This window comes from Apodemus sylvaticus, chromosome 1 (assembly GCF_947179515.1).
Source record: "Apodemus sylvaticus chromosome 1, mApoSyl1.1, whole genome shotgun sequence".
Taxonomy (NCBI): domain Eukaryota; kingdom Metazoa; phylum Chordata; class Mammalia; order Rodentia; family Muridae; genus Apodemus; species Apodemus sylvaticus.
In genome coordinates this window covers 119,211,212-119,235,671 of record NC_067472.1, presented here as the reverse complement: position 1 = coordinate 119,235,671, position 24,460 = coordinate 119,211,212, and the positions used below count along the sequence as shown (strand labels likewise).

The window sequence follows — 24,460 nt, the reverse complement described above, 5'->3', positions numbered from 1 at the left end:
TGTTGAAACTTAGCTCCTTTTTGGAAGAACAAATATCATAGACAGACCATAATTTTCATTTATATACTTAACCAACAGAATAGCTACAAAAGAATTCAATATATTAAATCTATTTATAACATAATTACTAATGAAAGCAATTACTATAATGCTGAAGTAAATGTTGTTGAATAGGTTCACAATGAATAATCATTATATACTGCATAGTTTTTTCCATTGAACCTTTTTTTGAAGATTAATTCATTTATTTTATGTATGTAAGTATACTATCGGTCTCTTTAGACACACCAGAACACAGCATTGGATCCCATTACAGATGGCTGAGAGCCATCATTTGGTTGCTAGAAATTGAACTCAGGACCTCTGGAAGAGCAGTCAGTGCTCTTAATGACTAAGTCATCTCTCTAGCCCCAGACTTAATTTTTTTACTAAAATATTATAGACTGTCTCTGAGAAGAAAATGACTACTGGAAAATTTTGCAATTTTTCAAATATATTTTATTTTTTAATTAACAAGTATATATATGTATATGTCTATGTCTATGTATATGTATATGTATATGTACATCATTTTAAATTTTCTTTTATGTCATTATTGGAATTTGAGTGAATCTTTATTCTTGAAACTCCTACATAATGTCATGCTCCAGTCTTTTGTGAGTAAGATGGGCATGGAGTCGTTCAAAGCAAAATTCAGGCATGTGTGTTAACATTTCTATTTAACAATATACTGTAGGCTTGATGGGAACAATCTCTATTTGCTGGGCACCCATTCCCCTGACCATCAGTGTGTTCAATACTTAAGGCTAAGAGGAGCAATATACTGTAGGATCACAGTCTCCCAAGATATAATTGATTTGAGATAAAGAAAAAAATCAATACAGAGCTGTAGATGGTATCTTCAAATACAAATATCATTTATTTACAGGAATTCTAGCAATTCAGGGAATAGATGAATCCACAATGAACAGAAACTTTAAAAAAGATTTGACTTCATAGATGAGGTGATTAGATTTTTTTGGCTGGCTTTTCTGCTTACATAGATTTTACAGGAAAAGGGTTGATTACTTCATGTGATTTTGTAAGGTTTTGTTTAGCCAGAGAATTTTCAAATATATTTTGAATTAGCTTCTTTTTCCTAATGTCAAATAACTTTCATATTTAAATTTGGTTCTGCTTCTAACTTTTGTCATCAATTACAATGTTTAATGACTTGTCCCTTCAAAATTTAAATTGTTGGTCCTTCAAATAAAACTTGTACAGGAGATGTTGAACCTTAAATACATTAGTAATTTGGATTTATATGTTTAATTTCAGGTTCTAAAAGGGAATTACTTTGCACAAAAAATAGTGTTTTGAGATAAAATTTGTGATTGACATGTACTGTTCAGATCTTTTACATTTCTTCCAGATCTTCTCAGAATTTACAATCTAAACACCCAGAAAGCCTCCCAGCTTTGGAGATGGCTGCCTAGAGCTGGCTTTCTACTGGGACTTTTCTGATAGTCACTCAAAATTCTTCATGCAAATCCAAGGTCTCTGCCCTGGAGGCATCTAAAATTCAAGGAGAAGTCAACTGGGACATAAAAAGCTTTGGGCCCTTGACATCAAGACAGGACAGCTGTGAAATAACACCTCATCTGAAGAGCTCTTTTCATTGAAGAGCTCTTTTCACTGCATATTTAAATTACTGATGCTAATTGTTTGTTTATGAATAAAGATATGAGTTTTAATACAGTATACACTCTCGATTGATTAAATCAGGTTTTCCAGAGTCCATCATATAGTCACCCCAAATGTATGTCTGGCTTCTGAATCCATGTATCTTTATGGATTAAATTCCTAATTATTAAAAATGCTCATTCTGATGTGGCAAAACCTTTATTACCATACAGTTTCTTCTTTTGATATCAGAAGTTCATTTCATTACAGCTTGACCCAGAGATTTAAAAGTCTATAGTTCCATACTTCATCCCTAATTTATTCCCATTTATATTTTATGTGGTAATTTTCAAAACACATCATCTTTTTTTCTCATTGAACATATTTAATATTAAATACCTATCTTCTACTCTCTCTCTCTGTGTGTGTGTGTGTGTGTGTGTGTGTGTGTGTGTGTGTGTGATTACTGGGGATTATCCCCCATGCTTTAAGCATTTGCCAAGCTAAGTGGGTACTCTCTCACTGAGCTATATCAGCAGTCCACTAATATGTATTTCACTGAGTTTTCCCAACAAGCCTATGGTTGCTTCTTTCATGTCTTGACAGAGAATACAATAGCACAACCCAGGCCAGTGAGTTGGTTCAGTGGTTAAAGGCTCAAGCTGCAAAGTTGAGAACTTGAGTTTGATCTCCAGAATCCACATTGTAGAAGAAAAATGCTAAATCTTGCCAGTTGTCCTGTAACCTCTTCTTAATATATGTATATGTGTGCAAATATGAATGTGTACTTGGGCACACAAACACACACACAAATAAAATGTAGGAGGGAAGGAAGGAAGGAAGGAAGGAAGGAAGGAAGGAAGGAAGGAAGGAAGGAAGGAAGGAAGGAAAGAAGGAAAGAAGGAAAGAAGGAAGGAAGAAGAATGAACAAACTCAGGAATTAGAATATAGTAAGATAAGCAATGAGATGCCGTTGTAGAGGCTCATTTTAAGCTTTTGTGTGGCTGTGTTTACAGAGAGTTTGAAAAGCAAACAGCTTTAGGACTTGCTGGGTATTTAAGCATTGTTTTCATATAAGCAACAAATTTTTGATGCCTGGTGTTTTTATTTACTATTTCTATATGAATCATGTAGTCTGATTTATCTAGTCTTACTTTGATCAAATATTATCCCTGTGTTTTTCCTTTAAGCTTTAGGATGTATAGCAAAGAAGTTACTTTCGCAGTGTTTGTTGAAGTGAAAATTTGTAAGTTAATGCATGAATGCCTAACAGAAGTTATGCTTGCTCTTTCAAAACACATCAAGAAACTTGAATCTGTTTTCTTCTTCCTCATAGAAATAGCATTTGTTTGGAAAACTAAAGATTTTTACTGTATTCTTTAGTAAAGAATTTAGGATATTTATTTCTCCTGAAATAGATCACCCACAAATACTTTGTATAAATACTATAAAAAGTCAACAAGAAAAAAAGAAACAACTGCTTCTCTTTATCCATTCCATCTTTTGACTCAGTCTCTTTTCTGTCTTCTTGTTTTTATCCAATTTAACTTTAGTGGCTTATTGAAGTATCAAACTAATTTAGACACTCACCCTCCTGGCTGCATCAGTCTGAACCAGACCCCGTCTCAGAATATGTCTGTACCAGACTACATATCAGAACATTTTCATGGATCTTTGTCTGGAGAGTTTTCAAAATTAGAAGATCATTACCAGGAAACACTTGTGAAGATTTGCCTAGAAGAGCCCAAGTTCCAAGCTCATTTCCCACAGGTCAGATTAATCCTCTCTTTCAGATCTGCCAAGTCTGTGGTTTCGTGTGACTGTCTGACATTGCATTCAAATGTGTCTCTGAACCTGTGTTTTCAGGTACTAGAAGATATTTCAGGATGTTTAGACAGCGGAGTACTATTTGTTTTGTGTGTATGACAGATATCTAATACTCCAAGGCAAAAGGTATATATAGAAAAACAGTTTTAGTGTAGTATGCTCTTCCTATTCTTTGCTTTCAGAGAGACTACAAATATTTATTCTAAAGCTATTAAGACATGAAATTTAAATAAAAGGAACTGTAAACAAACAAACTCTACTAATTGTTATAATATTCTATTACAACATGATATTATACATAATAAATAGTGAAGTTAATTTGTTGAATGTTTACTTTAATCTTCTTGGTACTATGCAGGATTTTTCTGTATGTAGGATTTCTTTCAGTATCCACAGTTAACTCAACAGTCTGATGAAAACATTGAGCCCAAACAAGTACCCTGACCAAAGTTTATAAGCAGGTAGTGGAAGAGGAAGTGTGTAGATGTAGGTCTTTAACTCAAATACTGATCTTGGAAATTTCTTCAACTACTCCACAAATACTTGGGTAACTTCTACCCCAACTTATGTCTGCCCTTGTCTGAAGTAACTGCCATCATCTAACTGAAGTCCACTATTTTGCATATGAAATAAAGAAATGGAAATGCTATTTTAAAGAAAGAATACAGAAACATCAATGAATTTTTAGATGACTTTGGTGTCAGCTGGTCAGTTTTCTGAGTGTCATATAATGATGAATATTATGTAAGGTAAATATGGCAAGATCTATTATTTTGATGTGTATCCTAATCATCTAGGAGTAAGTGGCCCACAGTTGCAAGGTCACTTCATTGTAGAACTTACCCCCATCCTGCATATCTTCTGAGTGTCATGTTCATTGTCATAGTCTACAGAGCAGGAACTGTCTTCAGTAAATGAGCAATGTCTGCTACAACTGTGTAAATTAATTTTCTACAAAGGGCCATTAAAATAAAAGTGAAGGATAAAATAAAACTGCATGGATTAGCAGACACCTCTAAGCCTATAAAATAAAGAGGCCGAGGCAGTAGAATATCAAGTCCAAAAGAAATTGCACAAACATAATGAAGTTCTGTCTTAGGTAAACAAAAAGTAAACATCTGTATAAATACATTGCAATTCAGTTGACAGCTTTGAAGAGAAGGGGAGATTAGATTGGCAGTTGTAGGGGAAAGATTGTTCTCAGAGGCATCAAAACTCACATTTCTTATAAAAATGTAATTTTAACCAAATTATATTATGTAAAACTTGTGATACAAACATGCTTGGTGCATTGTATTTTCAAAACTAGAAATACATTTACATTAGATATCATTTATATAAACCTGATATGTGTCTATATATCTATGTTATATTCATTAACTATCAAGGGCATTTTGGTTTTAATAACCCTTGGAATTGTTTTATTTTTCTAAATCATCATCAGATAACATATGATGCTTAAACTTGTCTTTATACTACAACAGAGAGTTCTAGTATATCCCCTTCATAAACTTCAGTGTACAGATGATTGTATGAAGGAATGTTTACATAGTAACAGTAGTTTTCTCTAGGATGTAGATTTGAGATTATGGCTCCATATTACTTTTTCTTTTATATTTCATTTTAATTATTGCTCAGTTGCTAATCCAGTCATGCATTGCATGAAGCATATTTTTGAAAATTTTTCTTTAGACCTGGATTTGGATTTCTGGACCTTTGTGCCTTTACTGCGCTGAGAGGCTTTACCGATGCATCCGGAGCAACAAACCTGTCACCATCATCTCAGTAATCAATCATCCTTCCGATGTCATGGAACTCCGTATGGTCAAAGAAAACTTTAAAGCAAGACCTGGCCAGGTGAGCCAGTGGTTAGGGTCCTTGCAAATATCTTTTATCCTTAAGAAATTTTTAAAAGTTAGTAGACAGATTTATTGGAATAGTTGTATTTCTCTTTTGATCATTTAAAACATTATCTGTGTTTGTTGCTTTTTTAGTATATTATTCTACATTGCCCCAGTGTTTCAGCATTAGAAAACCACCCATTTACTCTCACAATGGTAAGACATATATTTCTTGAATTTTAAAAAAAAATTTAGATTGCGGAACATCTTTGTCCATGCATATATGGCTGTATGAATTTGTTTATCTATGTGTATATACATATGTGTGCATGCTTATATTTGAGTCTTACATACACACATGTCTGAATACATGTGTCTATGTGAGTCACATGTGTAAATTTGTGGCTGTGTGTTTTACTTCATTCTCAAAATTATTAGATGATCATAATTTCTTCATGTTTTAAATAGCTTTTTTTCAAAGAAATGTAGTTTGCTATTCAGAGACTTTGAGTAATTGTTTTTCCATTATTTGCTGATTCCTAACTATTCAGTATGCAGTGTGTTTATTTAAAATTTTTTAAAGCTTATTTCTTTAAATCATAGAAAATGCTTAGTTTCACTTTTGCATATATGAGTAATGTGCTTCGGAATGTTAGTCAGATGATAGAGTTTTTTCCTAGGATGCATGAGATCCTGTCAGGTTCCATCTTGAAAACCCTGTGCACTGTGCACGTTGTTGCATGTCTACAATCCAAGTGCTCCAGAGGTAGAGTCAGGAGACTCCCATGTTCAAGTCATCATGGCAACAGAGTGAGTTTAAGAACAATGTAACTGGCTTGGGATTCTGTATTTAAAAAGAGAAAATAAACAAAAAAAATTTATGGTATTCCATGTCTAAACTATGTGTAGAAATTAAATATGGCCAGTTTTCATTAAAGAGCTGGAAAAAGGGAGGAAGGGTACTATGGATGATGTAGATGCCTAAAAATTACAGATAGTGATAAGAGAAGGTCAGACACAGTTTAGCTGGTAACTTCATATATGCGGAAAATGAAGTTGGATAAAAAAATTAGACAAATAACAGAGGTGTCTGCATACTATCCAAAATTATGTTGAAACCTGCATTAGTATGATGATAAAATATTTTAACCCAATATATGCTAAAAATTTACATTATATACATATAGCAAATTACTAAAGATCAAAAAATATATTTCATTCCAGCGTATTATGTATTTTGACCTTGTGTATCTACAGTGCTCTCCCTTTCTCAGACATCATCCATTTCTCCTGAACTCTGTCATGACATATATAGATGATTTTATGTTCTGGGTAAAAATCAATGATCCAAAATTGAGAGAAATATTCAGTATGCCTCTTCCAGCATCTGAGTGCTTAATCTGCTGACCTCAAGTTGATCATCTCATTGTGTAGTATAGGTGAAACACTGGATTGTATAGTTGAGTATATAGTGAGCTTGTGATCTCAGTCTACTCCCAGAGGAGGAGGTGTATAAGGCTGTATCAGCTTATACAACTTATATTTCTCATGATTCAAAAACCTAAGATAAAATGGAAGAATTTTTAGTTTTTCATTTTCATATGCTTTCCTCCATAACTAGATAATTCCAGATATTTTATCATTTATATCAGCATATGCAAATTTCTGGGGTTTGCTTATTGGATCATATAGTTCTCTCACTACATCACTTCCTTCAAGACTATACCATAAAGTTTCTCATTCTACTACTATGTTTGTATGTACCCCATTCTTTTCAATGCCTATATAATATTCCACAATTAGGAATTACTGCTTATTTAATATTTCCATTAAGGACTGATGTTTAGTTCTCATTCATGTTTCTGATAAAATATAAAGACTACAGACTTAATGTGTATACAGAAAGTAAATTTGAACACATTAGGGAGGCAGAAAGAAAAATCAATAATATTAAATGTTTATATTTTGGGTTGGGGTTTGGGAAATGACTCTTAGATTAAATGGATTAGATTTAAAATTCACAACCAGTAGATAGGTTATTTTACATTTTGCACCACTTCACTTTCAGTGTACTATTATGATTAAGTCAGTTCTGAATAATAGATTTGTAGGAGTTAAGCGAGTTGCAAGTACAGCATAAAAAGTAATCTTGTAAGTACAGAAAGTATCTCTTGTGTGAATACCATTGTGATTTTAATTTTCAGTTTGAGTTTTAATCTTGAAATCACCTGAACATTGACAATTGAGCTAAATAATTCTATACGTAAAGAATAAAAGAACCAACAAGCTTGTATCAAGTTGTTAGAATAAAATCAGAGGCCATATATTCAAAAGGGTTGTATGAAGAAACAAATGATGCCTTTTTTCTTTATTTACTTTACATTTTGTATTTCATCTATATGGGTGAATCTTGTTTTATAATCATCAAAGAAAAGTTGTTGGACATCTAGTGAGATAATGAGCTATGTTTAGATCTGTCAGAAAACATGGCAGCACTGGCCCAGAACAGTATGGATGTATAGTTTCTTTGTCTGTAGTGATGAGTAGTTACTCTGACTACTCCTTCATCTGCTGCCATATGGACTTTGACTACCGTGAAATGGAAGCATTTGTCATGAGGAATAGTGACAGCTCAGCTAGGAGACAGTTAGGAGAAGTCAGGTTGCTGTGCCACACACATTAGTCCTCTAGAGTGTCTCATGTTTTACCAGATACCAGAAATGTATTTGATTAACAAACATTTGACTGTAACAAAAATAAAACTGCATCTAAATCATGATCTTTGCTGACAATTCTAAGATATATTTTCATATCTCAGCTTTTATACATCTATAAACATGAAGCTATTATCAGAGAAAAAGTAGAAGATGAAAAGGGAGAAAATATACAAGTAACTTTACAGACCTTAGGAGAGCAGACCTTTATAAATTTCCTTCAGAATCTCTGTTTGAGAATTTATTTTTAAATTTCTTTCATCAAGAAAGTATTAAACAAAGAACATAGATTATAAGAAATGAAGCAATTAATTGAATGCCAACTACAAAGCTTGGAGAGTATTTTTTCACAAAAATACTTTTCAACATCTTCCAAATGGGAAAAATAGCATAACATGCCATTAAGCATCAAATGGCTCTAGAAAAAAAAAGCTGTTTCACCTTTTAGAAAAATATGTATGTTTTCTCAAAAATAATGACATGAGTTTACCCCTGACATACAGAGTGGAGACTTTTAGGTCAAATGTCTCACTAAAAATATAGCTTCTTTTTCAAGGCAAACTTTGAAACACACACACACACACACACACACACACAAATCAGAATGCATAAACCTGAAGGGCTTTCAGCTTGCACATGACCTTGAATCAGCTGCATTTTAAAATACAGTTCAAATCAGCATATTCCACTGAGATAGCTCAGTATGATATATTTGTTATATTGAACCCAAAATATATTCTTGAAGCTTTTGCTCTTTAATCAGCTAGTTTCATTTCTGTTTGGGAGCCCTAGATTTGAGAATGCTTATTCTCTAATTTTATTGACATAGATTTCTCTATTCCTGTAGTTTTGTCAGGCCTTTATAACCTGAGCCCTATGGATATTTATGTTTGGTTTCATGATAGAGCTCAGTATTCTGGGAAATTGTCATTAGGCCCTTTTATTTATTATATTCCTTTATTGATATTTGAATGTGTTAATTTCTCTACTTTGATCTTCATTCTTCACATCCCTTATACTTGGTTGAGACTGTTGTGAAGTTTTCATTATTATTTTTAATTTGATTAATTTGATATTTTACTGCCAGAATCTCTGTTTTCATTTCCCCCCAACATAATTATCTTACTGAATTTCTCTGTCATGATATTAAATTTCTCATGTATATTGACAATTTTCTCATCTGCCCCCTGACTTACTATTCTATGCTGTTGGACTATGTTTGTAGTCCAGGTCTTCTGATGATTGCCTTTCTTCTTGTGTCTGCTTGTTTCAGTTATTTTTGTGGCCAATGAACACTGTCATGAATCAGTTTTTGCAATTTTCTCATTGTAGCGTCTTTGAATTCATAATTGGCATAGTATGATCTTTCATATTTGGGATGTAGCCTTGTTCCTGTCATTTGGTGTTCTTGTGTTGCCATTTATGTGTTTATTGTTTGCCTATCTCTTCCATTTAATTTTGGGGATCTTCTCAATGATCAGCATATTCTTTTGTCTAAAAAGACTAATGCGTTTGTGTGTGTGTGTGTGTGTGTGTGTGTGTGTGTGTGTGTGTATCTGTATAACTTCTGTGTGGGTATGAAGTATGAATATATGTGTGGCAGTGCCTGCAAAGATAAGATGATTTTTGAGCCACTTCATATTGGTGCTGGGAACTGAACACTGGTCCACTGCCAACATAACAAGTGCTCTTAAATAAGAACCATTTTGACACCATAGCAGCTTACTCTGGAGAACTCAATCTTTAGTACCATTCAGAAAGGAAAGAAGAAAAAACAGTTGTTAACAAAAACTCAAATCAAGCAGTATGTTGAAACATACTTAAAGTTAATTAGATCACCCTAAACCATAGTAGCATCTATTATCCATAGAACAACAACAAGAAAAACAAAAAGGAAAAAAATTATATACAGCATGCTATGGAATTGAAATAATTTAGTGTGAATGTTAGGGTAACCAAAGGAGCTGGGATTGAAGAAAATGTAGGAGAAATAAGGTTAAATGAGGCAAAAGCAGAAGATTCTGGAAAGTTATTGAAGAGAAGAGAAAGAGCTATAACATAAACTAGCACAATAATGAAAGAATTTGTAAAGATAATTAGTTACATGTAAAAAGAAAAAAATGGGGGAAGGCTGGAGAGATAGGTCAGTGGTTCTGAGCACTGCCTGCTCATATTCAATTCCCAGCTATCACTTGATTGGTCAAAAACATCTGTAATGGGATCTAATCCTTTCTTCTAGTGTGTACAAAGACAAATCACATGTATACATAAAAAAATAATTTTTTAAAAATAAAATAAATAAAAGCATAAATCTTCAAAAATTAAGAACAAGAGAGAGATTTCATGATGTTGAATTGTTGGGAATTGCACTCTGGACAGCATATTGACAGAGAAGAAGGGAACTAGAACTTTAATGGTATGATAAAATAACAGAAGAGATCTCAAAATGGCTGACAAGAGCTCTTCAGATGAGGTGTTATTTCACAACTGTCCTGTCTTGATGTCAAGGGCCCAAGGCTTTTTATCTCCCAGTTGACTTGTCCTTGAATTTTAGATGCCTCCAGTGCAGAGACCTTGGATTTGCATGAAGAAATATTGAGTGAATATCAGGAACATCCCAGTAGAAAGCCAGCTCTGGGCAGCCATCTCCAATGCTTGGAGGCTTTCTAAGAGTTTAGATTGTAAATTTTGAGAAGAACTGGAAGGAAGGTGAAGGGTCTGAACAGTATATGTCAATCAAAAATTTTATCTCAAGTACTATTTATTCTGTGCAAAGTGATTCATTCCCTTTTACAATCTGAAATTAAACATATAAATCCAATTCAATAATATATTTAAGGATCAACATCTCCTGTCTAAGTTTTATTTGAAGAACCAAAATTTTAAATTGTTGAAGGGACAAACATCAGAACCAGAACCAAATTTTCATGATATTTCTTTTTCCTTTTAGACATTTATTGACTTAATAGATAAATAGAATTTTACACTTTGTATCTATGCTACTCAGTGTTTCCCAGTTGTGTTCTATAATGACCAAATATTTTGGGTGGAGATGGGGGACACACATATCATGCTGCTTGTTTTATACTTTAAAAAACAAAATTAAAAGTGAGTTTTAAAAAGGCAAGATTTAAGAACGAATACCATGTTATACTTATTGCAAAATTCAGCATCTCTTAGTTTTTTTGCTATGGTAGACGTTTTTGTCCTCTTTTCCATAAATTCTCAATTATGGAAGCAATGAAGTCTTCTTTTTCAGTATTAACTCCATAAAGCCTATGTAAATACTGCCATGTCTTTCTAGTGTTAATTTTCTTCAGAAATAAACAGGCTTTTCTGACATCTGTAGTTTCAGTTGTATGATTCATTATTTTGAAGCACGAATAGCCCAATTTCGTATTGTTTTGTTTTTTTTTTTTCCATGAGTCAGAACCTGGTGGTTCTCTTGCTTTTTTTTTTCTGCATGTTCACATAACATGCCTGCTCTTCCACTATTTTTATATTTCATGTTTTTATGTTTCAGTTATTTTGGAGAATCTTTTGTTTTTTAGATTTAAAAGAAATGAAAACAAGACAATGCTACAGCTGTTATTTGTTAAAGTTTATGTTATTAAATGTAACTAGTAATTCTTTGTCAACTGCTTTGATCTCCGGTCTTAATCCCTTCTACTTAGCCCTTAATTCTTGTCTTATTCTTGTTTTTCTCAGATCTTTCGCTCTAGAAACTCAGATGGAGGGAAGGTAGCTTGCCAGGCACAATCTGTCATTATGTATTCCAGGCACAGTGTTGAAAACCACAGACAGTGATTAGTATACACAGAACCCAACAAAATGTTTGAGGTTTTTGAAAATTAAACATCACCTAACTCCTGAACTTTGGCTGTCTTCCAGGAGAAAAGCAATGTTTCCTAAGGGGCTAATGATAGTCGCAGTGATAAATGTAAGCTAAATAAAGCAGCATACTCAGAACAAGGACTGGTTAATATTAATTTGATTTATTCTGATTTAATAGTTTTTGATATTTCTTTCACCTCCTGGTTTCAAGGAGAAAATCATATAGATGCTCTTTTCCTGACTTGTCCCTTCTGGCTTCTGCTGCAGCTCATTAGATTTTCCTCTTTCTCCTGTGCTTACCCTTGAATTTGGCCACAGCAGCATACCATGAAGATACTTCCAAGATGCACAGTGCCTCTGACTGGTAAATGCAGTAAGCATTTCCCATTGATTAATGATCTTTATTGATCAGCACCTTTTCATGCTGCTGTTTGCTTTACTGAAACACGGTTTACAATTTTAGTTTTGTTTCCAGGACATCCATTTCTTTTTTTTTTTCTTTTCTTTCTTTTTTTTTTTTTTTTTTTTTTTTTGACGACTTTTGATTCAGTCTTATTTCTTTTGATTTCCCTTTAGATTCCCATGAGCTCTGAATGCCAAAAGGCAATATTATCAGTTGCTTAAACCGCTGTTACTTTACAGCTGTGCGTATTTCAGTGGTGACCCAGCTGTGTTTCCAGATCTGAAATGTCAGTACATATCAGGAAGTGTTTCTCAGACATTTAAATCTTTGTCCAGTTCCTTGTCTGGCTCTGGTTATGACCTTAGTAGAAACAGGGAGAGCAGTTAGGAGTCTGTTCCATCCAGTGTAGGTATTATGATGGCTTTGATTATGGTGGTGACACTATACATGACAAGAAGTATCAGCTCCTGAATCCATTTTGAAGTTTGAATGATCAAGACTTGTTTTTCTCCTGCAATTGGATCGTAAATGTTCAGAACTGAAGGTTCATACCTAAGTTTCTGGCCTAAAATAATAGAGTTCTATTAACTAAAAGAGGAAAGGCTGGGTTAGCATCCAGGCTGTGAAACTCAGCTAAAAATCATATGATTTGGACATACTATGCAGCATGCTTGCATTTTTTTTTATTTAATAAATGAGTGATAGCTTACCTTTTGCTTTCAGAGGGCCGCAGTTCCAGACCCAAAGCCCTGTGTGTGGTTTACATCTGCTTGTGTTTTGGGTTTGTAGAGTGGTACTTCTCATATTTTTTGTCAGGGTAAAGTAAATCTTGGGAGAGAGAAACTCATATACATATGTAGATAGGAACAGATAGATATTTTTGAACTCTACACCTGGATCTTCCTGCCTCTGAGAGCTGAGATTCTCCAGTGTTCTGATGGATTTGGTTTTCATGGTGTTCCCTTCTTAAATACAGGAGAATTTTAGTTTCAGCTTACTCATTTCCACAATCTCACTACAATATCATTCTTCCTTTCAAAAATTTGCCAAATATTTTCTTTTTTTGAAATTAATTATTTTACTTATTTACATCCCCAAAGAGCATGCTCTGACTGACCCAAGGCCCATGGCAAATATTTTCATATTGTGCATATTACTTGCTGTGTTTTTTTTAGCATTATCATTTGTATTTTTTTGTAACCTTAAATTGGTCATTTTAGTGTTTGTTTTCATTTTATATTTTTTAAGTTACTTTTTTAAATTTTAGAGGTTTGAGTGTTTTGCCTCCATGAGTTTGTGAACTACATAAGTGCCTGGTGCCCATAAAGATCAGAAGGGTGCATCAGATTCCCTAGAAATGGAACTGCAGATGGTTGTGGGTTACCACGTAGGTCCTGGGAACTGAATCCATATCCTCTGAATGAGCAGAAAGAGTTTTTAAATACTAAGCCATCTCTCCAGACCCTATATTTTATTATAAGGAACAAAAAAATAAACTGGACATCAAATCAATTATCAAAAAATACATTTACATATTTTTGTTGAATAATGAGTATAAAATTTTCAAATATACAGATATGCACTATTTTATTTATGTTCAAGTACACAGTAATATTTTATATATATTTTATACATATTTTATATGTATAAAAATATTTAGCTCACCATGTTGCAATTACGTGAGGGACTCTGCTTTTAACTCACTCTCCTTTCTCATGATCTTTGAATATTCTTCATTTGTGAAATTATATGATCTCCTATTACAGTATCTGGAATATTTTGAAACCCCAATAAATTTATGTTTAGAAGATAAAGAAGTCATGGAAGAAAGACATATGTTTAATTCCATATTTTTCTCTCAGATACATTCTTTAATATTTTATTCAAGTGATACCTCATTCAACTAATGTTTTTTCAATCTTCCTTCCTGTATGTGTAGTTTTCTATAAATATTTAGAATATTTAACAGTATTTTTGAACTACATCTTGATTTCTAAACATTTTAAACATATTCATATGGACAAGATATATAAAATATCACAGACTGAAAAAGGAAATGGTGATACAAAATCTGCACAAAGTGTTTAGGTTCAGAGAAATGAAGAATTTTATTGAAAAAGAAATTCAGGCTCTTCATATGAAATGCAGGTTTTGAGATAAGTCTTAAAGAATTGTGAAGACTCACCAGCAGAATGGAAGAGAATTTGTTACAAATAACCAGACTATAAGTAAATTAGGGCAGGGATGTTTAGATATTGATAGTTTGTTTTATTGAATTAAAACAAATGATACTGAATCATGCAGAATAGAGACAGAACAACTAATTTTGACCTTTGATAATAAGAAACAAACAATTTTCATGTTATTGAGTCAGCTCTTCATTACTGTGACAGGATACCAAAGAAAGTAAGTTAAATGAAAGGTTTTGGTTCATAATAACAGAGGTCATGGTCAGCTGACATGTCTGTGCTATAGGGCATCAAGGTAAAAGGACATGGTAGAGCACAATGTCCTTTTTCCAGTGGCCAGGGAACAGAGGATGTATGAAGGGAGATGTGGGCACAGAGCAGAGCCTTTTTAGTATTAGACCTCCCGTGCTCAATTTCTTTGACTTGGCCTGTGTACCCATAACTCATTCAGCTGTACAGTCATCAGTGAATTAACCAATTGATTCAGTTACTGCCCTCCTTATTCAATTACCCTAGTAGCATCACTAGCTTAGAATCAAGACTTCGATCAATAAGTAGGTACTTTTCCATATAGCACAACCAATATGAGATTGCTATGATCAGACAGTTATCTCGGAAACTTATTTGAAAGGGTTTGAAGGTTGATTGAACCTGGCAGCAGGACTAATATGTGATATTATTTTGATATTTGGTCCCTACTCTGGAAAGAATTTGGTTCCTTATACAAATATATGAGAATCAAAAGAATATAATTTGAGAAGTAAGGTAATAACAATTTCAGCTAAATTAAATTTAGAATGAACTGCCTAGAAGACAGTAAAAAAGTGAGAGATTGGAGCTAAATAAAATAGGGTCACAGAGACAGATCACAAAAGATTAAAAAACATCCTTTGACATTTTATGATCTATGATCATTATTCTGATTTAAAAATTAGGTTACACATTACTTTAGATAATAAAGTTAGGTATCAATTTCAATTATTTTGATTATTTCGTTTCATGTTTTAAACACAAAATATATTATTTCTTAAATTTTTGATGGTTAGTAAGTACATATATAGTGAAATCCTATTCCTAAGTAGATATATTTTAATATTTTGTTCCACTGATATATAATCAGTAAATTATTCATACTTAAAATTTAATGCCTATCAAACAAATATGAAAAATACTTTCATAGTGTCTAATGAAATGATCTTGTGGTTTTCTTCTCTATATTTCTTTATATAGTATATTATATTGATGGACTTTCATATGCTAGACCGTTCCAGCTTTGCTAGGATGAAGCCTACTTGATCATGGTAGATGATATTTTTGATGCATTCTTAAATTTGGCTTGTGAGTATTCTGTTGAGTAGTTTTGCATCAATATTCAGATAATTGGTCTAAAATTCTTTTGGTTGAGACTTTTGTGATTTAGATATCAAGTTGTCTATGGCCTCATAGAATAAGTTAGGTAATGTTCCTGCTGTTTCTACTTTATAGAATAGACTGAGGAGTGTTAATGATAGCTCTTCTTTGAAAGGCCTGATAGAATTCTGTGCTAAAACCATCTGGCCTTGGGTCTTCCTTTTGAGTGGGAGACTTTTAATAACAGCTTCTCTTTCCTTAGAGGTTATAGATTTATTTAAATAGCTTATCTGATCTTGACTTAACTTTACTAAGCAGTATCTATCAAGAAAATTGTCCAATTCATTTAGATTTTCAATTTTGTAGCAAATAGGTTTTTACGTTAAGCCTAATGATGCTTTGGATTTCCTTAGTGTCTGTTGATATGCCCCCCTTTTCAATTCTGATTTTATTAATTTGGATACTATCTTTATATCTTTAGTTAGTTCTGCAGAGGGTTTGTCTATCTTGTTGCTTTTCTCAGAGAACTAACCCTTGGTTTTGTTGATTATTTGTATTATTCTCTTTGTTTACATTTCATTGATTTCGGCCCTCAGTTTTACTATTTTCTGCATTCTATTCCTCTTTGATATTTGCTGGTTTTTGTTCTAGACCTTTCAGAAATACTGTTATTAGTATGAAGATCTCTCTAATTTGTTTATGAAGGCTCTCAGTGCTATGAACTTTCCTCCCAGCATTTCTTTCATTATGTTCCATAAGTTTTGGTATGTTATACATTCATCCCCACTAAATTTTAGGAATCCTTTAATTTCTTCTTTAATTCCCCCTTCACCCCAAAGTCATTCAGTAGGCAGTTGTTCAGGTTTCATGTGTTTGTAGGCTTTCTGTTGTTTCTGTTGTTGAAGTCCATCTTCAATTCCTAGTGGTCTGATAAGATACATGGAGTTATTTCACTTTTCTTGTATCTGTTGAGACTTGCTTTCTGACTAGTTATATGGTCAATTTTGGAGAAGGTTTCCTGAGCTAATGAGAAGAAAGTATACTCTTTTGTGTTTGGGTGAATATAAAAATGTTCTATAAATATCTCTTAGCACCATTTGATTCATAACATCTTTATGTTTCATTATTCCTCTGTTTAATTGCTGTCTGAATGACCTGTCCATTGGTAAGAGTGAGATGTTAAACATTCCCACTATTAATGTCTGGCGTCCAATTTGTAATTTAAGCTTTTATAAATCTGGGTACTCTTGCATTGAGGCATATATATTAAGAATTGAGGTGTCATCTTGGTAGATTTTTTTCCTTTTATGAGTATGAAGTATCCTTCCCTGTCTCTTTTGATTAATTTTGCTTAAATGTCTATTTAGAAATTAGAAGAAAGCTTGGTAGGATATAGTTTTCTTAGATGCTGCAAAATATCTGCCCTGGCCCTTCAGTCTTTTAAAATCTTTTTTTTGAGAAAGTTTGTGTAATTCTGATAGGTCTGCCTTTATATGTTACTTGTCATTTTCCCCTTGCAGCTTTTAATATTCTTTCTTTGTTCTGTAAACTTAGTGCTTTGAATATTATGAGGTAGGAGGATTATCTTTTCTGGTCCAATCTACTTTGTATGTTGTAAGCTTTTAGAATATGTATAACCATCTTGTTCTTTAGATTTGGGGAATCTTCTATGATTTTGTTGTAAATATTTTCTGGGCATTTGAGCTGGGAATCTTCTTTTATTCCTGTTACTCTTAGATATAGTATTTTCATGGTGTCTTAGATTTTCTAGATATTTTGTGTCAGAAACATTTTGGATTTAAATTTTTCTTTGAGTGGTGTATCGATTTCTTCTCTACTATCTTCTAATCCTGATTCTGAGATTCTCTCTTCCATCTCTTGAATTCTGTTGGTGATGTTTGTGTCTGTGATTCCTGTTATCTTTCCTAGGTTTATCTTTCCCAGGATTCTCTTAGCTTATGTTTTCTTTATTGCTTCTCTTTCCATTTTCAGGTCTTGAATATTTTTTATTCATTTCCTTCACCTATTTGGTTGTTTCCTGTATTTCTTTAAGGGATTAATTCACTTTCTTTTTAAAGGCCTCTATCATCTTCATAAGATTAGATTAAAGTCATTTTCTTTTTCTACAATTCTGTTAGGATATCCAGGGCTAGGATAGCTGGTCTCTGGTTGTACAAAACTGCCTTGTTGATTGTATCCTTGTGCTGGCCTTTGGTCATCTGGTTGTTCCTAGTTCCAGTGAGCTTCCAGGAAATCAGGCAGAGTTGTGGACCAGAAATTGAGTACAGGATACAGGGCAGTTTGCTGCTGCTAGGTGTGCCAGAAGGAGGCCTGGCAAGCAAGGGGCTTGGGGCAGGGGTCCTATTTGGTTGTGCACACTGCTGGTAGGTGTGGTGCAATGCAGGAAGAACATCGTGGGACAGTAAAACCATGCAAAGAACTTGGTAAGGTAGAGCAGGTCTGAAACCCTGGAGATTTGGAGACTCTCCACTCCCTGCCAGATTCTTAGCCTGGAATACATGCGACACTCTCCACATAACAAAACATGACCTGTTGTCACAAAGGACCCGGACAAGAGTTCTCCATGCAAATGAGGTACCTAGAGGCCCTGGGAGCCTAGCCAATAACTTCCCTTCCTAGACATTCCTCCATGCAAAAGGTGTTTAATCTCGTGTCTACTCTGGGAAGTTAGATATGCATCCATTTTCCACCATAAATAATCAATAAGTAGTTTAGAACCATAGACTGTTTCATCCACCACCACCATGGGGAACATATTAGCAGTTATTTGCAATACAGCAGAACTGCAACTCAATTCTCTGGTAGAAGGCCTTTCTATGTTTCCACACAACCACCACTAAGTTAAGGACAATGACAGCTGAAATAAGCCAAGCTCCTCTTTCCTGCAGCCGCAGCCTAGATGCCAGTCTCCAGACTGTATTCCTTACTGTCTTCATTCTCTGTTCTTTCACAACTCCCAGCAGTACCTGGATATCCTAGAGTCCGAGAACCCCAGGACCTCCTAACTACTTCCAGTTTTCTCACATCTCAGATTGTGCTTTCCCACCCCTGAGCAGTGTCTCAGTGCTTCCCTGAAGCCTAGCGACTACCCGGAGGCTGTTTGAGATAAATGTACTCAAACTAGACCGTGGACCAACAGAAAAGTAGGCCAGAAAAAAGAGATTAGGAGGCAGGATGATTAGGAGGCTGGGTATGCCTCATGGGAGCTGTTGCTGATGCCTGCAGGCCTGACAGAAAGCAGGCCAGAAAATCCTCAACAGATATCTTCATAGCTTTTTTAGTTATCTACAATAGTCTGTTACCTTTTATTTGCATATTTTTATTTTTTATATGCATATTTCTTGGTCTTTAGAGAAACTCAAATACCCTAGTGATCAGATGACATTGTTTTATCTAGCATATACATTTTATCTTGTTCTTTCTCATTAGTTGTTAATCTTGGGGCTTGCAATAAGAATAAAGATTTTAATCACATCATATTCTTGTATTATTTAACAATTAATCTGAATTGATGCTAGTATTTATTTTTTTCAGTGTCCAACTGAAACCAAAGCAACATTTGGTGTCCACTTTAAAGTAGTAGGAGACTGGACAGGTATGTACCACTAAATAGCTTTAAATTCTTAGAGAGGAATGTGGTAGAAGAAAATGTATCAACACAACTATTCATTTGTGTAGAAATATATATATATATATATATATATATATATATATATATATATATATATATATATATATAAAGAAGTTCATTTTTTTCTTTATTTAGTTTTAATGCCTATTTTTTCTTAAAAGATTATGAAATCAGAATAATAGAGTACTAGTGATTATTAATAATGCATTATTTATGGGGTTTATATCATAAACTTCTTAATGTTAGTTGTATTAGGCAAAAAGTAGGAATGCTTAAATCTATTTCTGGAAAGTATGACTTTAAAGTTCATGATGGGATTGAGTTTCAAAATAATCTACATTTTTGTGAGTAAGACAGTTAAGAAGGGCAAGGTGCTTGCTGTCTAACTTAGGGACCCAAGTTTGAGACTAATAAATTACATTGTGGAAGGAAAGAATCAACTTCCTCAAGCTGTCCTTTGAATTCCACACACATTTCATAACTGGTTTACACACCGCACCATACCACACCACACTACACACACACACACACACACACACCATATAAAGGTTTAAATAAACACTTTGAATTGAGAGCAAGCAACTCTCAAGTTTGAATGACATTGATGTATATCTATAAAAAGAAAATACTTTTTTTTCTTTTTTTTTATTCGATATAATTTTTTATTTACATTTCAAATGTTTTCCCCTTTTCTAGCCCCCCACTCCCCGAAAGTCCCGTAAGCCCCTTTCTCTTCCCCTGTCCTCCCACCCACCCCTTCCCACTTCCCCTTTCTGGTTTTGCCGAATACTGCTTCACTGAGTCTTTCCAGAACCAGGGGCCACTCCTCCTTCCTTCTTGTACCTCATTTGATGTGTGGATTATGTTTTGGGTAATCCAGTTTTCTAGGTTAATATCCACTTATTAGTGAGTGCATGCCATGATTCACCTTTTGAGTCTGGGTCACCTCACTTAGTATGATGTTCTCTAGCTCCATCCATTTGCCTAAGAATTTCATGAATTCATTGTTTCTAATGGCTGAATAGTACTCCATTGTGTAGATATACCACATTTTTTGCATCCACTCTTCTGTTGAGGGATACCTGGGTTCTTTCCAGCATCTGGCAATTATAAATAGGGCTGCTATGAACATAGTAGAGCATGTATCCTTATTACATGGTGGGGAATACTCTGGGTATATGCCCAGGAGTGGTATAGCAGGATCTTCTGGAAGTGAGGTGCCCAGTTTTCGGGGGAACCGCCAGACTGATTTCCAGAGTGGTTGTACCAATTTGCAACCCCACCAGCAGTGGAGGAGTGTTCCTCTTTCTCCACACCCTCTACAACACCTGCTGTCTCCTGAATTTTTAATCTTAGCCATTCTGACTGGTGTAAGGTGAAATCTCAGGGTTGTTTTGATTTGCATTTCCCTAATGACTAATGAAGTTGAGTATTTTTTAAGATGCTTCTCCGCCATCCGAAGTTCTTCAGGTGAGAATTCTTTGTTTAACCCTGTACCCCATTTTTAATAGGGTTGTTTGGTTTTCTGGAGTCTAACTTCTTGAGTTCTTTATATATATTAGATATTAGCCCTCTATCTGATGTAGGATTGGTGAAGATCTTTTCCCAATTTGTTGGTTGCCAATCAAGAATTGAAGTTTCTTTAATTCGAGACTTGATGTTATTTTAGACATCTGCTTAAAAATAGCTTTATACACTTTGAGAGATGCATTATATCTAATACCAAACAAATAAATAAGTGATTTTTTTTATTATAGTCTCTGGCTCGAACACAATTGGTAATAAATGCACACTTAGTTAATATTGGCACGTTAGTTCTTTAGAGTGCTATCTAAAGAAAAGAATGAATGTATGTATAATAAAGAATACAAGTACTTTAAAATACATTTACAATTAAATGATTAAGAGGAATCTCCTTTAGAGATACTCAGTGTAGTCTAGAGTTAGAATAACAAAATCCATAGAGAAGATAGAATTTTTGAAATTTGGACATTGAGCAAATGTACAAAAGTGGAAGAAAAAAATATAAAATTTACAAGATAATATGTCTCAAATCAGGGAAATTAATTAATAATAATTTTCAGGAATCAAATGAACAAAAAATAAGACACTTAAATGAATCAAAATGAAGGAAAACAGTGTCATCCAAATCAAAGCAAATAATTTGTTGCAGTAAGAATTTGTTTGGATTCAGATTAGCAAAAGATGGGGTGAAATCACACTAGTCTATAGATTTTGTCAAACCTTTGAAAGAAGTGAGTCTCATTAGTGAACAGATCATTAATGAGCTGCTAGATCAATGTATTACTAGCAAATGAAGACTTGTGTGTTGTTAGAAGCAGAAAGGAAGCAATCAGAGCCTTCTGTATTAAACGTGGGAAAAATCACTGTGAAGAAAAGTTAAGTATTAGTTAAGTTTAGAATTGGAGGGAAGAAAATAGTTTTAAAATCAAGGAAAGTCGGTATTTTGAATGTAGGTGGAATATTCAGGAATGTGGAGTAAGGATATTGATATTAGGAGCTTATATTATGTAATAAAATACATGATGTGAATAAAATGTTTTGCATTTAAAGGCAGTGAACGTGGAAGATGGAAGTTGAAAAAAATGGGGAATATATGCTATGTGTTACTTAATGGGAATAAAAGCCCAAATCAGTTTACAAAGATTGATTAAAGAAGATTGAGAAGTAATAACCTTCTTGGAGTCACAAAATATAATCTTAATTAGATAATAGTTATACATTGGCATTCAAAAGAGATCACAGCAGTCCATCTATAAATAGATTTTCATGTATCATGGAAAGGTTACTTCTTATGATAAGATAGCAGAAAGAGTTGAAAAAATGAATTTATTTTGACACGGTCTGGGAAATAAAGAATGGGGGAAATTCTTTTCCAGTAAGAATTCTAATATAGCACAAATTAAATTCAGCAATGAATAGTAATTGATAGAATTCTGAATGTAAAGGAAAAGCACAAAAATATAATTTAATTCATAAAGGCAAGGAAAAACTTTATAATAGTTCTTAACTAGTTAATGTATATGATTTTTTCCAGAGTCATTTTTGATCATGAGTAGCTCATTGAAAAATAATTACTTCAATATTTATTTTAATTACCTCTACTTGGAGCAGTTAATATGGTCAATTTTGTCTCCTCTTTTTAAATTGTGCTAAAACATTAAGAGAGATACAAGATCATTCTATTCAGAGTTAAGTTCTGTCTAAACTAATGAAAATTTTCATATCATAGAGGTAAACGTGCATGTAATGAAGCCCTAAATAATTATGTCACTTACCTACACAATATTTCAAAAGGAGATTTAGCTTTCAGGAAGCAACAGTTAAAATTATTGAAAGAAAAATAGGAACATTCTCCTGAGATCAGAAATCACTGAGTTTTTCTCCAAAATTAGAATTATGAACAGTACTATTTCTAGAAGTGCCAAAGAAGAACTGATTAAGAATGTGAACATTGGAAGCTTTTTTGAAAAGTGATATTGTTTATTCGCTTGTACCTGCAGGCACCTGTATATGTGTCTGTGTGTGTGTGTGTGTGTGTGTGTGTGTGTGCCTGCAGGCACCTGTGTGTGTGTCTGTGCGCATGTGCTCGTGTGTGCATGTGTGCATACTTGTGTTTGTGAGATGAGTGTATGTGTGTGTGTATGTGTGCATTAGTGTGTGTGCATACGTATGTAGTTACATATATTCCATAGTATGCATGACAAGGTCAGCAGACTACTTTTGAGAATAAGTTCTTACCTTCCACAATACTTGAGGATAGAAGTGGTTTGAAATCCAATCACTTTTACCTGCTAAGCTATCTCATTTTGGATTTTAAACTGTGATTTTGTTTCGGTGAAGTGTGCTTTACCCTGGGCAGTGAACGGTACTTGCTGACAGGAGCCTGATTGATAATAGCTGTCTCCTGAGAGGCTATGCCAGAGCCTGACAAATACAGTCACACATTAGACTGAGTACGGAGACCCCAGTGAAAGAGTTATGGAAAGGACTTAAGGAGCTGAAGGGGTTTACAACCCTATCAACAACAATATCAACCCACCAGACCCCCCAGAGCTTCCAGGCACTAAACCACCAACCAAAGAGCACACATGAAGGGACCCATGACTCCAGCCATGTAAGTAGCAGAGGATGGCCTTGTCTGGCATCAATGGGAGGAGAGGTCCTGGATTCTGTGAAGGCTCAGATTCCACAGTGTAGGGGAATGACAGTGCAGTGAGGTGGGAGTGGGTGGGTGGGTGGAGGAGCACCCTCATAGAAGGAGGGAGAGGGATTATGGGTCATTATAGGGGGTTCTGGAGGAGAAACCTAGAAAGGGGATAACATTTGAAATGTAAAAATGTCCAATAATAGAAAAGAAAAGACTTTGGTCTGTTCCATACTGATCCTTTCAAGAGTAACCTGCAATATACAGTGTACAAAGATATAAATGAAATGGCTACATAGTTCTGGAGGGAGACTCACCTAGTTTCATCCTTGTCTGCATTTTTCTTAGGAATTTCATGTCTTGAATACATGAGTGACACATTGAGTATAGAGGACTATGCAAGACAGGCTTTTGCTCCCTCTTGCAATGATGATGGTAAAGATAGTCAAAAGAATTGAATTTGCATTTTATTTCTCTTCTAAAATTAATCATATTTTATTTCAAAGATGTTATTATGAATATTACTATACTTCTGTATAAAACATCTTATCTGTGATAGATATGGTTATTATAGAACTAGTTCACTATTTGAATTTACTCTGTGTATTTAGTAGTTTAAATTACAGATTGTTTTAAAGATTTTTTAATTTCACTACTAAAGAGTTATATACACAGTATACAAACACAATTATTCTATATTTTTGAAATGAATAAATTCAGCAACTAATGGATATGTAATCACAGATAGACATAAAATAAAGGAGCTCTTATATGTGTCACATAATGGCTTTTTATTGATCCTTGGTTATGACATTTTGTA

The 24,460-nt window shown here is 33.9% G+C and overlaps 1 protein-coding gene across 3 annotated transcripts in view; it reads left to right on the top strand.

The window, feature by feature from the left end:
- Nucleotides 1–24,460, top strand: part of Nox4 (NADPH oxidase 4) — a 143,363-nt gene that overhangs the window by 54,020 nt on the left and 64,883 nt on the right. For all 3 annotated transcript variants that reach the window (XM_052159136.1, XM_052159153.1, XM_052159146.1), the window contains 4 exons: nt 3,216–3,432; nt 5,182–5,346; nt 5,484–5,546; nt 19,376–19,436. In XM_052159136.1, the coding sequence (XP_052015096.1) occupies nt 3,216–3,432; nt 5,182–5,346; nt 5,484–5,546; nt 19,376–19,436 (506 nt within the window). The remainder of the gene's footprint in view (nt 1–3,215; nt 3,433–5,181; nt 5,347–5,483; nt 5,547–19,375; nt 19,437–24,460) is intronic.